Source organism: Hyperolius riggenbachi, chromosome 11 (genome assembly GCF_040937935.1).
Source record: "Hyperolius riggenbachi isolate aHypRig1 chromosome 11, aHypRig1.pri, whole genome shotgun sequence".
NCBI lineage: Eukaryota > Metazoa > Chordata > Amphibia > Anura > Hyperoliidae > Hyperolius > Hyperolius riggenbachi.
Window position 1 is genome coordinate 202,297,741 of NC_090656.1, and position 17,360 is coordinate 202,315,100.

Genomic DNA, 17,360 nt, shown 5'->3' on the forward strand with positions numbered 1-17,360 from the left:
CAGACACAGATACACACACACACATACAACCATAGCCAGACACCCCTCCAAATTTGCAACCCATCTTATTATTGAATATTCGGTTTAATGCATCTTTTGTTACCGGAGTTTCCCGATAAAGCTCTCGCCTCCCCGTGAAAGGTCGGTGGGATCTATAGAGATGAGGTAATTGGATGTTTTACTCTTCTTCCGTTTCCTCCCCGCCAGAAGAAACACCTGCAGATAAAACACATTTTACAAAACAACATGAAACAGATACAGATGCAGTAAAAAAGGTGACCTTCAGTCTGGTTAAAAACTATAATATTTGAATAAGTAAGTCTGAATAAAATACTGTAAACAACAATGAATGCTCTTCTCTCTTTTGATCATAACGGGAGATCAGCAGCTTTGTAGCCTGGGACCTGAAACCCTCAACACCCATGACCAGGGCTAATCAGAAGTCTGTAGACCAGTGGTGTCCAAAGTCCGGCCTGCGGACCATTTGCAGCCCGCAAGCCTATTCCAGTGGCCCGATGCTCTTTCCACTTTTTCATTGCATGAGGCCCGCAGCAATTGTGACACATGCAGACCACGGCTGCACAAGTTAGCCGAGAATACTATGAGGTAGCTCCGCCACTTCCATGTCCCTATAAATGGCAGCATGGTGTTGTTGAGGTTGATAGGGTGAGGATCAAAGGCTCCAGTTGTTACGATGCAACTGGCGTATTAATATGTGTCTTTCAGTATCACCCAGGTCTTCAACGAGTTTGGTAAGTAGTGCGAAAGGATCAGTGTTTTGGCAATGAGGGACAAGTCATGCTGCAGCTGGTAAGTATGGTTCCTATTTGCAGGAACCAGGTGAAGCAGGTGGCTACGCCCTGCACAAGGGTAATTAGAGGTTCCGGCAATTGCCGGACCCCAAATTACTTCACCTTCCGAGTTGCTATGATTCTGAATGAGAATAGTATTTAACGCCGTTGGTAATCTGAGCGGCAGCAGGGTGAGCCATCATTTGGCTCGCCCTGCGCCCAGCTCACCAGTGGCAGAATTATATGTACGCGAAACCAAAGGCAATTAACAAAAATTGTGTTTAATTTTGTTAGATCGGCCCCATCAACAATCTCAAGAATGGGGATGTGGCCCTTGGTCTAAACCAGGGGTTTCAAACTCGCGGCACGCGGGCCTTTTGCGGCCCTCGATACAATATTTTGTGGCCCTCGCCGGCAAAAGCTTCCTTATAGTTCGCTTCAGTGCTCCCAAGTAATTCGCCGCATCCCCACCGCTAAACGAGGGCTGCAGAGCCCCCAAATCGCCCGGGGGGGCAATCCACCAGCATTTCCTGGAAGGGGCAGAGCTTTCAGCTTCAGCTCTGCCCTTCCTGACGTCAATCGCCGCTTCTCCCCGCCCCTCTCTGTGAAGGAAGAGTGAGAGGGGCGGGCAGAGGCGGCGATGCGCCACGATTGGGACATTCTTTATGCGGCCCTGCCTCATCCTGACTTTGCCTCCTGCGGCCCCCAGGTAAATTGAGTTTGAGACCCCTGGTCTAAACAGTTTGGACACCCCTGCTCTAGACCAAGTGATTTAAAGGCCAAGTCTAGGGTGGGCTCCGATTTGCAGACCTTGAGAGCCTTCTGGCAAACAATGTCCAAATTCCACCCCTCATTGGCTGCACCCCCTCCTCAGGAGAGGGAGTGAGTAGTAGTTTGGCTACACACCCCTCACATTAACTACAGATGAGCAGCCCTTGCTGTAATGCTCATGTAATGCTCAGTTAGGTTCTTTTCTAACCAGCTCTCGGTGGAATTATGGCAATGCTCCATTTTTAAAGGACAACTGAAGTGAGAGTAATATGGAGGCTGCCATATTTATTTCCTTTTAAATAATACCAGTTTCCTGGCAGCCCTGCTGATCTATTTGACTGAGAAGGGTCTAAACAACACCAGAAACAAACATGTACATAATCTTGTCAGATCTGACAATGTCAGTAACAGCTGATCTGCTGCATGCTTGTTCAGGGTCTATGGCTAATAGTATTAGAGGCAGAGGTTCAGCAGGGCTGCCGGGCAACTGGTATTGCTTAAAAAAAAATATGGCTTCCTCCATATCCTTCTCTTACAGTTGCCCTTTATCAAAGGCATTACTTCTCAGTATTTGTGGTATTATAATTCTACCATACAATGCAATTCATAGCTTCGTCTTTACATGTTTTTCTTTTGACCTTTTTGCCATCTTCTCTCTCCAGGTGGAGGTAGTAGGTGGGGTACATGCCACGGTCCATTCCCTTCTTGTCTCGGGTGATTCTGCACTTGATGGTGACACCCTGGGGGGCCGGCCTCATGGAGAACTCTTCCAGGTCCTCCACGTCTATGGATGGCTCATTGGTCTGAGGGCTCGGGGCGGAGGCCGTCTCCTGCAGGCAATAAAATAATCCTCAAAGGCTTGTAACTATGAAGCCAACAATTAGCATATTTAATCCCTGAATGAAAGACTTCCCTGCAATAATCTGTGTCTCTTCCCCTGCAACAATTTTGAGATTTCTCTGCAGCAGTTTGTGTCTTCTCCTCTCCCACAGTGGTGAGATTTCTCTGCAGTAGTTTGTGTCTCCCCCCCTCCACCATCAACAGAGAGATTTCCCTGCAATAGTTTGTTTCTCCTCCCCTCCCACAGCGGTGAGATTTCCCTGCAGTAGTTTGTGTCTTCTCTTCTCCCACAGTGGTGAGTTTCTCTGCAGTAGTTTGTGCCCCCTCCCTCCCCCCAACAGAGAGATTTCCCTGCAGTAGTTTGTGTTTTCTCCTCTCCCACAGTGGTGAGATTTCTCTGCAGTAGTTTGTGCCCCCTCCCTCCCCCCAACAGAGAGATTTCCCTGCAGTAGTTTGTTTCTCCTCCCCTCCCACAGTGGTTAGATTTACATGCAGTAGTTTGTGTCTCCTCCCCTCCCACAATGGTGACATTTCCATGCAGTAGTTTGTGTCTCCTCCTCTACTACAAAGGTGAAATTTCCTTGCAGTAGTTCAGAGCTAGATGTGAGGAGGAGGTTCCCTCCAACAGTTTGTGCCTCCTCCCCTCCCACAATGCTGAGAATCCACTCCAGTCATTTGTGCCTCTTTCTCTTTCACCCCTTCTCCCAGTAGCGTAACCACAGCCCCCATGACTGCAGGAAAGAGGGCTGCAATAGCAGGTGGGGGACGGGGTAGGGCATAACTTGAGGCCTGTACACACATTCCCTGGGGCGACATTGCCAGCTGTACAGATGCATCGCTGACGATGCATCTGATGCTGACGAAAATACTGGGGTATGTGAAAGAGAAAAAAACAAAATCCAACAAACGTTACGGAGAGGCGGTTAAATTGGTTAGAGAGGCCTATAATCGATATAGTTCAGATCCATCAGAAATCAATAGGAAAACTTGGATTAAAGCCAAGATAGATAGTGATACCTGGTTTAGAGCAAGGGAAGAAGCACACAGACCATACATAAATTTGCACTACTATAGACATGGGGAAAAAATTGGAAGATTGTTGGCCTCACTGGCAAAGAGAACCACCACAACTCGTAAGCCAATAGCAATAAAAAATGACAGGGGAGTGCTTGTTCATCACCCATCTAAAGTTTGTGACCTATTTGCAGATTATTACCAGCACCTATATTCTTCTAAATCACAGCCACAAACTGAACTGCAAACCTTCCTAGACAAATTAACATTCAAGAAACTCACAGATGACGAAAGAATAGAACTAAATGCAGAAGTGACTCTGGCGGAGGTGAGAGGGGCAGTTACATCTTTGGCTCTAGGCAAAGCACCAGGACCTGATGGTTTCTCTTCTGAATACTTTAAAACTCTTAAAGATGAGATATGTCCTATTCTAGTTAAAGTCTTTAATAAAATACTCCTTACAGGAGAATATATCCCCACAGGACACTTAGCTCACATAAAATTGATACCCAAAGAGGGTAGGGATACAGAACAAGTAGCCTCCTTCAGGCCAATATCACTTATTGACCTAGATGTCAAGCACTTATCCAAAATCTTAGCAAACAGATTGGCAAATGTTATGCCTAGATTGATCCATCCCAATCAGGTGGGGTTTACTAAACAAAGGGCAGCAGTAACAAACATCCGCAAAGTACTTTTAGTACTGGAAGAAATGAGATCCTATCCTTTAACCCATAAATCTGCGGCGCTACTGAGTATAGACGCAGAAAAGGCTTTTGATCAGGTGGAGTGGGATTGGCTGTTCGGGGTACTTGCTAAACAGGGATTGAAGGGTTCCTTTGTCAATGCTTTAAAAGCAATGTACGCCACTCCGAAGGCTCAAGTGGCCATGGCAGGTTTTTTATCCAAACTTATTGATCTTAAAAGGGGTACAAGACAGGGTTGTCCCCTGTCCCCGCTCCTTTTTAATTTGGCCCTTGAGCCTTTGGCAATACTCTTAAGAAAAAACTTAGGGGGAATTACAGTGGGAAACAGATTGGTCCAACAGGCCTTATTCGCGGACGACATACTTCTCTTCTTATCTGACCCAGTCACCCAAGTCCCAATAGCACTAAGTTCTATAGAAGAGGTAGGCAAATTCTCTAGATTCATAATTAACCCTCAAACAAGTGAATTGATGCCTCTATCCTCTAAGGCAGATACTATAGGATGGCCTAACCTGGGGGTAAAACTTAACACAACAAATATCAAATAATAAAAATGTGGTCTTTTCTAGAGATCCCACACAACTGTATAATTTAAATTATACCTCACTAATACGTAAAATTAAACTCCAACTAGAAAAATGGCATAACCTACCTATAGGATTTGCGGGCATAGTGGCATTAATTAAAATGATATCTATGGGAAGACTCTTATACCCGTTGCAGACGATCCCACTCCTCCTGAAACATAGGGATGTGGCCTCACTCAACACAGCGTGGTCTAAATTTATATGGCAATCCAGGAAATCTAGGATCTCTAGAACTAAACTCGCCTTGCCAAAACACCTTGGGGGCCTTAACCTACCCTCGATTAGGGATTATAATTTGGCGTCTCTCCTCCGCCATTCACATGATTGGATTCTCAAGACCAATCATTATTCTAATGTAAACTTGGAACAGGAACAAGCACTCCCCTGGTCGTTAGAGGGCATCCTACACGCCCAGCTGAGTAATTTACCACTTCATTTGAAACACAATGTGATCTTTAGGTATCCCATAGCAGCCTGGAAAGCAGTCAGGAAAAAATGTGGCCTTCCTTATAAATATTCCAAATTCCTTCCAATATGGGGTAATCCCAACTACCCATCTAGCATTCAGCAGAGAACTTTCGCCACTTGGGATGACAAAGGACTAAGATGTCTGGGAAATATGTTTAATATCTCTGAGGGCAGGTGGTTGCCTTTTAGGGAGCTGAGAGAGAAGTTCAATCTTCAAGTAGGGGATTTTCTCCCATATGCCCAAATTCGGTCTATGGTTAACAAAGGTCTGAATCGGCAGACTTCCATGTTTGCTACAAAATTTGATGGGATCTTGAAACCAGGGCTCTCTTTCAGATCTTTGGCAGACTATTATTTAGCCATAAGAGAACTAGACAACAAAAAAATAGCAGATAGGGCAATGAGAAAGTGGGATGAAATCCTGCAAGAAGAAGGGATAGGGGAGCGGATATTAGAGGGCAACTTAATGGTAAGACAAGTGATCAAGAATGAAAAATGGAGATCTTCACATCTGTTTATACATAGAGGCAAGTACGCCTTTAATATCAAATATAAAATACCACCCCCAAACTATACCCCGCATTGCCCCAAATGTAAAATGCTCAATGCGGATCTTTTGCATTGCATGTGGTCTTGCTCTAAGATTCAACTCTTTTGGGACAAAGTCCTTAAATATGCAAACAAGATATGTAAAAAGAAAGTAAGCAAATCATATCTCCTTTGTCTTTTCAATTATATCAGGCTACCTAATAATGATGTCCAAGCCACTCCATCAACACTATATCATATTATGTTAATAGCGGCTAGGAGAGCCATACTGTGTAGATGGTTAGAGTCCTCTAATCCGGATCTCAAAACCTTGGAACAGGAACTACTTTACATCTTTCATATGGAACGGTTAACTACTCTACAGGCCAAAGAAATGAGAACTAAGCCTTTCTTCAAAATATGGAGGAACTTTATACTACATCACTTCTCTCCACAACAAATTAAGGCATTGATGAGTGACTTTCTCCTGACCGTTTGGTACTGCTTGGAGTCAATCGGGGGCAACCTAGGCAAGCTAGAGGTTCTAAGGACCTCTACTCTGCTGGACGGGTCTTCAACATAGATTTTACAAGACACAGTGAAGCTCGGAGGGTGGGAGAGGGTGGGAGAGGGGGGGGGGGGGAAGGGAGGAACTCGGAGTTTGTATATGACAACTTTACACAAAATACTTTTTCAATTTGTGACTATGCCCTTATTGCAGATTCTGTATGTTTCTCTCTAAAAACAAATAAAAATTATTATAAAAAAAAAAAGATTGGCTTACTGACATTCAAATCCTTGCACAATCTGGGCCCTGGATACCTGAAGGACTTGTTGCAACTGCATCACACCCCCCACAATCTTAGATCAAAAGGACGCAACACCATGGTCACCCCCAGAGTCCACCTCAAAACCTTTGGAGACAGAGCCTTTTGTCATGCTGCCCCTACACTTTGGAACTCCCTGCCACACCCAATCAGGACAGCTCCATCCCTGGAAGCATTTAAGTCTAAACTGAAAACCTACCTCCTTAGTCTGGCATTCATGAACATCTGACTATCTCCTCTGTAACACAACCCAGCCTGCAACCCTGTGTTAATCTGAGACACAACTATGCGCTTTGAGTCCTATGGGAGAAAAGCGCTTTACAAATGTTATTGTATTGTATTATTGTATTGTAGTGTTACCTGGCAGCTAATGTGTGGCCGTTTCCCACATATAGCCCTGAACTTCCTCCTCACTTCTAGCCATGAACCTCCTCCTCACATCTAGCCCTGAACTTCTTCCTCACATCTAGGCCCTAACTTCCTCCTCACATCTAGCCCTGAACCTCCTCCTCACATCTAGCCCTGCACTTCCTCCTCACATCTACATACCTCCCAACTTTTTGAGATGAGAAACCAGGACATAAGCCACACCCACTGACACACCCCCTGACACACCCCTAGCCAAAAAAAATATATATACACAATTGCAGATATATATATATATATATATATATATATGCATGCAATTGTCATTAAAAAATGGTGGGGAGAAGGGTGAGGGTGCCCATGGGTTTCTGTGTCTATGCCCCCCTGATGTGTCTGTCCCCTTCCCCTCTCTGCACGCCCCCCTGATGTGTCTGTCCCCCTCCCCCCTCTCTGAACGCCCCCCTGATGTGTCTGTGCCCCCCCTCCTCCCTCCCTGTAGGAAGAGTGAGCGCAGCGGAGCAGCCAGCCGAGTCCTCTTACCGCTGATCCACTCGTACTGGCATCAGACCTCCATGTGCTTCCTGTGACGTCATAGTAAACAGGAAGCACATGGAGGTTCGATGCCAGTACGAGTGGATCAGCGGTAAGTAAGAGGACTCGACTGGCTGCTCCGCTGCGCTCACTCTGCTAACAAGGAGGGGGGGACAGACACATCAGGGGGGTATTCAGAGAGAGGGAGGGAGGAAGTAATGAAGCCGGGCTCCCGCATCCCTCATTACCGCGGCTGGAGCCTCGATCACTTTTTCCTCCTCCATTCTCTGCCCAGCCGTTGGGATTCAAGAGGGGGGGGGGCCCGGGATAGCGGGAGCCCCCCCCCCCAAATCGTGAGAATCCCGACGAAAACGGGACGGTTGGGGGGTATGCATCTAGCCCTGCACTTCCTCCTCACATCTAGCCCTGCACTTCCTCCTCACATCTAGCCCTGCACTTCCTCCTCACATCTAGCCCTGCACTTCCTCCTCACATCTAGCCCTGCACTTCCTCCTCACATCTAGCCCTGCACTTCCTCCTCACATCTAGCCCTGCACTTCCTCCTCACATCTAGCCCTGAACCTCCTCCTCACATCTAGCCCTGCACTTCCTCCTCACATCTAGCCCTGCACTTCCTCCTCACATCTAGCCCTGCACTTCCTCCTCACATCTAGCCCTGCACTTCCTCCTCACATCTAGCCCTGCACTTCCTCCTCACATCTAGCCCTGAACTTCCTCCTTACATTCTTCCTCCTCACCAGACTGGATCATTCTCTGACCTTGTTAGACTTTTTGCTGGTGGCGGAGCCAGGCCTCGTGTTGCTGTTTAGCTGGGAGGAGCTGGAACTATCTTCATCTTCCTCATCCTCTTCTTCATCAAAATTCATGCTGCTTGATATTCCTGGAAATAAGGACAGGTTTACATGTATTATTATTAAGCTGTAGTATTGTTGCCACAATCATGCCCTCTGGTATACAATGGCAATGGGAAAAGAAACTGTGTGTTTGTGATGAGTGGAGATGGAGAGTAAAGCTCAGGGGGAAATAGAGGCAACACAGAAAGAAATGGTGGGTGGCGAAGAGATGAGGAGAGAGATGATGGGTGGCAAAGGAAGGAAGGAAGGAAGCAGGAAGAAAGGAAGGTGATGGATAAGCACTGAAGTAAAAGGAGAAAGAGGTAGTGGAGGAAGAGAGGTTGCTCAGAGAGATATAGAGGAGGAAGAGAAGTGGCAGAGAGAGATAAAGAATCCAAAAAAAAGAGAAATGGCAGAGAGAGAGATGGAAAGAAAAGTGGCTTAGAGGGGAATGATGGAAAAGAAGGCCGTTGGGCACCAAGATCGTCAGGTATCTAATAGACGCCTATGTTAAATTTCGGCTATTGAGCACCCGAGGGGTCATTTGAACGTCCAATGCAGCTAGAAACCATTAGGCTATCTATATTGCACTGCATGGTTGTAGGGGTAACAACTATTGGTAGTTTGGGAACCCGAGGTTAGGGGGAGTGTAGGGTTTGGCACCTACCTACAGGGGGAGAGGGGGATTAGGCACCCAGAATATAGGGTTAGGGTAGTATATAGTAAAGTATTGGTAACTTAATTCACCGATACCTGTCACAGTCATTGTGGACTTCACATTCATTGTGTACCTGGAACTTATAACACTGGCTGCCCTCATGGGCCCAGCCCTCATAGCCTGTCACCACCATTGAATATTGTATCTAGAATCTTTTTTTTTAATGTTTTATCATGTATGTCTCTTGTTTAGTCCACTATTCTTCATGTCCTTGTAGATGTTGAGCACTGTTGCCAAACCCAATTCCAGGCATGATTCTGTCATGCTTGGCGAAATAAATGATTCTGATATTTTACTATTCATGGCTCCACCCGGCGCCACATTACGTACTCTAAGGAGAGAGAAAGAGAGAGGAGTGTTTTATGGAGAAAGAAAAAGAGAGAGGTGGCAGAGAAAGACAGAAGTGAGAGAGAAGGGCACTGGAGAAGCATGTTAATTAAGTGAAGTGTTGCATGTTGGGTAACTCTTTGTTTGGTTGCAGATCACCCATAATGGTGACACAGGTGGCGGGACGTCTAGGTCTCACCCTTCTTCTGCATGGTCACCCGTAGGTCCTGCTTGCTTTGCGTTTGTCCTCCAGCCGCCGGCTCCTTCTCATCTTCCTCATGGGGGGACTGTCCTACCGTCAGGATCTGTACGTGACTCCCCGATGTGACCTGGGACTCGTCCTGGAATGCAGCCGGACCATCAATACCTGCAGAGGGGACCATACATGAGTACATGACAACCGTCTAGTGAGCTTCACCTTCTCATGGTGACTTAGTGACCTGGGACAAACATGCAGGTCATGTCTCCCTACCCACTTACCCCGGGCTGCATGCCTGTTCTGGACCAGTGGTTCTAAATGCAGAAAGGATGGGTATAGCTACCCTAAAGCTTACCCCTTTTAACTAGGTAGCAGTTCTAATAGGTTTGCCTCTTTCTTCACCGGCTAACCATTTAGAAGTGATATTGATGAAAATTGGTAAAATATCAACTCTGATCTTCTCAATACGGTAAACAGTATTCTAGAACTGCAGAATTAAGGTACATACACAATTTAACAGTCACACATTTTGGGTGGTATTTTAGAGGTCATATGCGTGGAGGTAACGGCGTGAATAATAGCGGACAAATGTGACAGAACCCCTGGCTGCCGTCCCCCAAAATATAAATGTGCTCCCCATACATTAAAATACTTTACCTGTCAGCTGTCACCCCCCCACAGTGCCCAAACAATTTCCGTTTCCGCAATGCCGCCCAACGTGGCAACCGGCACATAGTACGTGGGTCACAGACATGTCCTACGTGCTATATGCCGGTAGCCATGTGGAAAAAGAAGCATGTTGTTCTTCTACTAACCCCTAACAGGCAACAGAATGCATCGCTAGCCTGTAGGCTAGTAAAGCATCTGTATAGAACTCCTGATCCCTGCAGGCCATGTTTATTCTGTGTATGTGTATGCATCTTTATGTAGCTACACATCTGGACATCGGTCCCCTGTATGCGGAAAGTTCAGTTTGCTGAATGTAAGACACCCCACGGGTTTGGGCAGTGCTGGCTGGCTATTAATGCTAACCATTCAAACCAAGGATGCCGGCGAAATTTGAGTGCCGGAAATAGCCGCTAGTAGAATATCGGTACAATTACTGCAATTACAATGCCTGCTAATGGGCATTGGTAATTCCAATAGTAAAATATCGATAAATGTTACCGATTTATTACTAACGCTTAACCTAACCCTAAAATATTGGGTGCCTATTAAGTTTGGGTGCTCCTATGTAAATTCCAGCTATGAGGGGAAATTTAGGCACTGGAGGGGCCCGATAAAATAGCTGGCGACAGGGCCACCCGCTATACAAACTGTGGCTACAAATAGCAGGCACACAAATGCCAGCGGCACCCACATTTCTTAATTTGGGATTCCCCAAATTAATTGACCTACTGTGGCTTTTTGATCTTCCTGAACCTGCACATTCTCCTCTTAAATCAACAAGACATTTCTCTTTTCCTCACCCTTCTCAATAAACCCTAGAGATTGTTGTGTGTGAAAATTCCAGTAGATCAGCAGTTTCAGAAATCCTCAGACCAGCCCTTTTGGCACCAATAACCATGCTGTGTTTAACGTCACTTAAATCCCCAACGCTCTGTTTGAACTTCAGCAACTTGTCTTTGCCACAAAAGACAAAATGCCATAAAGTGGACCTGAATTCTTGCACAGCAAAGAAGGAGAACACAAAGAAATCCACCTTGTGCCCACCCTGCATGTGTTTATAAAGAACAGCCTGTCTAAAAGTCTCCCTTCTGAGCAAGAATTGAGCAAGTGTAATTTGAGCTTTCTGCTATCTGTTGAGTTGAGAGTTAAATAACACTTTCTGTGCTCCCAGCAAACCAGGAAGTAACTACACTGCAGTATCTCTATAGGAGTTCTGTAAGCTACAACAAGGAAATGTTTTTATGGTTATTATGATGTTGCTTATCTTTTAGAGCAGAGGGAAAAGTTCTGAGTTCAGGTCCCCTTTAATGCATTGAGTCACTGCCATGTGATTGGTTAACAGGTGTGCCTAATAAAGTCGCCAGTGCGTTTGGATTTCAATGCTGGGTCCATGCTGCAGGATTCAGCTTAATATGCGTAAGAACAGTTATTTTACAAAGCTCCAATTACAGATAAGAAATACAATCTGGGAAGGATTGGGCTGAACAGTATTTGCTTTGCCCAGTGTAATCTGTTTCACTACCGTTTTTTCACATTGGGATTCATACAAGATCTTACCAAAGATTAGTAAGGGCTATAATGGCCGAGAACGGTCTTGAATTTATCCAGCTCTTTTATGTCTGGCGAGATAATCAGAATCTCGCTTTTACATCTCTGGCTACAAGAGAAACCTCCAGTTATCAGACGCTGGCCGGTGATAGCGATCTCTGCGCTGGGACTGCGGCGCTCTGTATCCACTACAGAGGAGGATAGGAAAGCCATGAATGACATGGCAATATCTGCATTTAAAGAGGTCTTGGATGTTTTCCTTGCACGGAAGAGCATCCACGGCTATAATTATTAGGTAATTCCCGGGAGAGTTGATCCAAGGATTGATCTAACTGCCATCTGGAGTCAGGAAGGAATTTTTCCCTTTTGAGGCTAATTGGCCCAGGCCTTGAAAGTTTGTTTTTTTTGCCATCCCCTGGATCAACTGGGATACGAACAGGTTCAGGATGGTGTTGTTTTTTTGAGGGGAGTTTTTTTGTGGATGAACTTGATGGACAAATGTCTTTCTTCAACCAAACTATGTAACTAAGATGTAACTATGAGGGCTGCTACTACTAAGAAGAAAATCTAGATATTCTGTGTTTTTTTCTTAATGGTAACAGATTTCATTCTGTCCCCTTGCGTCCCAGAGAGACATTGTCTAATAGAGAGAAATAAACAGATTCTGTGGATCGCTTGGTGCCTAATTAGCCCCACTGTGTGTGATTATAATAAAACAATATTGTTTTTGCCCTTAGTAGCTGCCTTGCTTGCCTGGCTGTAAATGCATGGCCAGCTCATATGGAAAGTGAGCGTAAAAGTGGCACAGAAGGATCTACATTACTGCAGCATGAAGGCAGGGAGATCCTCCGGAGGCAATGGTGAGGATTAAGGGCAGTATTTCTGCTGTCCACGATAACAGCTGCTCATAATTGTCACTAATTAGTAATACGACCCTAGTGAGTTTAAAGCTACGGACACACACTAGATTAAAGTGGGATAAAACTCCCAAAACAAAACATTAAATAAAAATGTGTTTTCCTACTTTTTAGTATACAGTTATCATATTTGCTTTTGTACACAAGTAATATTGTCCATTTACAAATTATAGATTCCCACAGTACAGTATATCTGCTCTGAAAGCTGCCATTGCAATTTATTGCATAGCTGCTGTATTTATATATTATAAATATCCATTGATCACTTCTCAGCTCTCTCTGGTTCTACAATAAGTGCAGTTCAGTGTCAGCGCGCTTCCTCTTCGGATGTGGCCAGGTGCTTTCCACTGAAGAACAAAGTGCTGTGTTAAACTGTTTAAATGCTGCTCTGCTTCAATTTTTTTGTGGTAGTAGATTTTATACTGTAAATAATCTTTTGGAACAAAGAGGAAATGCTGAGTTTCAGACCACTTTAAAGGGATAGCGAGTAGGTTTGTAAAATCACAATTTGTACTTACCTGGGTCTTTCTCCAGCCCACTGCAGGCCGCGAGGTTTCCAGGCGCCCTCCTGACTGCTCTCCCGGTCCTGCTGGCGGCTCCGTTAATTGGTGACTTCTTCCTGAAGTTGCCAGTTTGAGTCCCCGCTGCGCACGTTACGCGTCAACCAGCCAGCTGGCGTGAAAGCCCTGCGCGGTTCTCTAACTCTGAACTGTGCATGCGCAGGACTCACCCTGGCCAGCGTGATGACACGTAGTGGCCGACGTGATGACGCGTAACGCGCGGCGGGGACTCGCACTGGTGATTTCAAGCAGACGTCACCAATTAACGGAGCTGGAGGAAGCCCCAGGTAAGTACAAATTGTGATTTTACAAACCTGCTCGGTATTCCTTTAAACTCAAGCAATAGAATACAATATTTTGTCAGGCTTTGTATTTTGCTTATTCAGTGAGGGAAATAAGGATTTGATCCCCTGCTGATTTTCCTTGTTTGCCCTCTGACCAAGGAATGACCAGCCTATTATTGTAATGGTCACTGAACTTATTCCCTCACTGAATAATCAAAATACAAAGCCAAACTAAATATAGTATGTAAACAATAAAGAGATCAAAATTATGAAAACAATGGCTACACTTTAGTGAATAACCTCTTAAAGAGAAACTCCGACCAAGAATTGAACTTCATCCCAATCAGTAGCTGATACCCCCTTTTACATGAGAAATCTATTCCTTTTCACAAACAGACCATCAGGGGGCGCTGTATAACTAATATTGTGGTGAAACCCCTCCCACAAGAAACTCTGAGGACCGTGGTACTCCTGGCAGTTTCCTGTCTGTGAACCTTGTTGCATTGTGGGAAATAGCTGTTTACAGCTGTTTCCAACTGTCAAAAAAAGCATGCAGCAGCTACATCACCTGCCAGCAGTAAAAATGTTACCATGTAATAAATGGGCAAACACTGACTAAATCATTAATACACAATTATTGTAAAAATGAAGCACTTTTGTTTATTACATTATTTTCACAGGAGTTCCTCTTTAACATTTAAACCTACAGATTGCCCAGCAAGCTCATGGTGAACCAGAACTCCTAGGAGTGTGCAAGGGACTAAAAACTATCCTTCTTACTAATAAATAAGTCAAGAGGTATAGGCGCTACTACGGTCTCCAGGGGTGATGTTTCACACGGCTCTTTCTCCTCACTCCCTCCGTAAGGTTTCCAGACAGTGCAAGCAGCCCTCAATTCGATTTGCATAGAGGGGAGAAAACACAAAACACGCCACATAGGGTAATAACGTCTGGCCAAAAGTATTACAACCTACACCTGCCCCACACCGATGTAGCACACTCCAGATATAATGTATATAGATTGCGCTCACCAGATAATATGGCTGTTCAATCACAAACGGCATCAAACGCTTGCCATCTATAGCCAATCGATCATGAAGCTTCTTGATCCTGCTGAAATTGTCTCCAATCCTCCACACACTGGTACTTTCAAATATGTCAGGAAAGAGAATACACAATAGTGCAGTATCTTAACACTTTCTTTGGCACCTTCACCTCACCCTAGTGCAGCACCCTGTGCAATAAATGCAATGCGCTCACCAGATGGGGTGGCTGCTCAATAACAAACAGCAATAGTGGCCCAATGTATGCAGCCTCTGGTCCGCTGCTTCCTTCCCTTTGGCTGCAGTAACTTCTAGTAGTGCAGATGTCTTCAACTCTATACTTGGAAACAAAGGCAGGCGCAGCATATAGTGTAGTATCCAAACATAAATGCACCTCCACCTTCTCCTTTATGTGAACACAGCAAACGTGCACCCCACCATAGGTGTGAGTGTCAGGTAAACCTATGCGCTCACCAGATCCTTCTGCTGTCTAACCACAAACAGCAATACAGGCGTTTTATACTCCAGTTTAGCTTCTAGTCCTCTGTGTATAGCTCCCTTAAAAAAACTAAAAAGACACTTCCATTGCGCAGTACTACTTTTAATTTTGATAAAAATGCAAAAATTACACTCACATTTCCCAAAACGTTAAAAGCATATTCAGATTAAAACTCCAGCGTCCTGGATCCAAACAGCATGCTCTCCTTAGTGTACCGGGGCTAGAGGAAGCTTCATGATCGACTGGCTATAGATGGCAAGCGTTTGATGCCGTTTGTGATTGAACAGCCATATTATCTGGTGAGCGCAATCTATATACATTATATCTGGAGTGTGCTACACTGGTGTGGGGCAGGTGAAGGTTGCAATACTTTTGGCTAGACGTTATTACCCTATGTGGCGTGTTGTTTTGTGTTTTCTCCCCTCTATGCAAATCGACCTGAGGGCTGCTTGCACTGTCTGGAAACCTTACAGAGGGAGTAAGGAGAAAGAGCCGTGTGAAACATCACCCCTGGAGACCGTAGTAGCGCCTATACCTCTTGACTTATTTATTTGTGATTATTACGGTGTGGCGAACCGGTACTGAGGAGAGGTGGAAAAACTGTGGGTGGAGCGCAACATCTTTGAGAACTTTTATAGCCTTCTTACTAACTCCCTTACTAAAAATGCTATATAAAACAGAATTTTGCCTTCTTAAAGAACAAGCGACACCCATGCTAACCTAGAAATAAAAAACACAAATATAAGTAGATAAATACTACTTCTACTTGCATAACAGATGTATTGTGCTATCCACGTAATGATGCCGGTGAATTTTATAAAGGAAAAGCAGAAAATCCTATTCTAGGCAGTGGCCATCTTACCAAGCTAATGCTGACATCATATCCTCCCTGACACTTGTTTTCCCCCCTCCCTTCTCTTGCTCATTGTGTATTCATTAGCTGCCCTCCTCCCAGAGTCTTCAGACACTCCCACTGAGGTGTATTCTAACAACTAACACCGTCTTATCCTCCAATCGCTGAGTCACCTCAGCCTTGCTTGTAAATACAAGTGAGCAGAGAGTGTTTCTGATAAGCAGCTGGGCAGGGAAATAAATGGAAGAGGAGGAATATATTATAGATAAAAAGAACCCCCAGCATGCAACTGAATGGCAATGGCTATTAAAGGGCCAGTGCTCCTAAAGTATGTGATAACTCCAAACCATAACAGCAGAAAAAGTTTTGCAAGTTTTGAATGCAGGATTAGCATCTTTATCACTTAATACACTCAGACCAGTTGCTGTTGAAATTTGATTTTTATAGTGACAATACCGCTTTAAAACAGAGGGTATTTGCGAATAATTTAGGTTGTAGTGAGTATATGGGGTATCCCACAATCAGAGCTGATGAGTCGGTACAAAAATCTTCCGACTCCAACTTCGACTCCTCAGTTTATGAACCCACCGACCTCAACCCCCGGGTACCCAAAATGGCTCCGACTCCAACTCCTCGACTCTGACTCCTTAGTCTAATACTTGCCAGGGCTGTGGATTTTGTACAAAAATCATCTGACTCCGACTCCCGACTCCTCAGTTTATGAAATCACAGACTCCGACTCCTCAGTTTATGAAATCACAGACTCCGACTCCGGGTACCAAAAATTGCTGCAACTCCTCGACTCCAACTCCACATCAATGCTGAATATGCAAATCATCTCTTTGTTGCCCCTGATAGCTAACACACCTCCAGAACCGCTGGAATGCAATGATGTGTCAACTGCACAGAGCCAAACTAATCCAACATGCATACAGACTGTGACAGACTGGTTTGTCCTCATCAATGAATGGCAATGGATTAATGTGGCTCTACAGGGTAGGACTTAAAACACCCAGAGTTAGATTGCCCAGCAAGCTTGTGGTGAACCAGAACTCCTAGTAGTGTGTAAGGGGCTAAAGAGGGCGTTTTGGTCATTTTTAGCTCCTTACACTCTCCTAGGAGTTCTGGTTCACCATGAGCTTGCTGGGTGTTTCAAGTCCTACCCCATAGAGCCACATTAATCCATGCCATGCACTAATGAAGACCAACCAATCTGAAACAGTCTGTATTCCAGGTTGGATTCGTTTGGCTCTTTAATATCACCAAGCAGACACATTGTTGCATTCTAGCGGTTCTGGAGGCGTCTTTAGCTATCAGGGACAACAAAGGGATGATTAGCATATTTAGCAGTGATGCATTTTGGGAGACCTCATATGCTCACTCCCAACCTGAATAATCACAAATACCTTCTGTTTTCATAAGGAAAACTTCTGCTTTGCATTTACCCAAAGTGAGCGCC

General features: G+C 44.9%; 1 protein-coding gene across 4 annotated transcripts in view; it reads right to left on the reverse strand.

Annotated features, from left to right (window-relative positions):
• The window catches only part of TUB (TUB bipartite transcription factor), a 305,609-nt gene that overhangs the window by 21,680 nt on the left and 266,569 nt on the right, over window positions 1–17,360 (reverse strand). For all 4 annotated transcript variants that reach the window (XM_068260531.1, XM_068260534.1, XM_068260532.1 and 1 more), the window contains 4 exons: window positions 9,529–9,696; window positions 8,210–8,331; window positions 2,201–2,392; window positions 104–216 (listed from right to left, as the gene is read on the reverse strand). In XM_068260531.1, coding sequence (XP_068116632.1) covers window positions 104–216; window positions 2,201–2,392; window positions 8,210–8,331; window positions 9,529–9,696 — 595 coding nt within the window. The remainder of the gene's footprint in view (window positions 1–103; window positions 217–2,200; window positions 2,393–8,209; window positions 8,332–9,528; window positions 9,697–17,360) is intronic.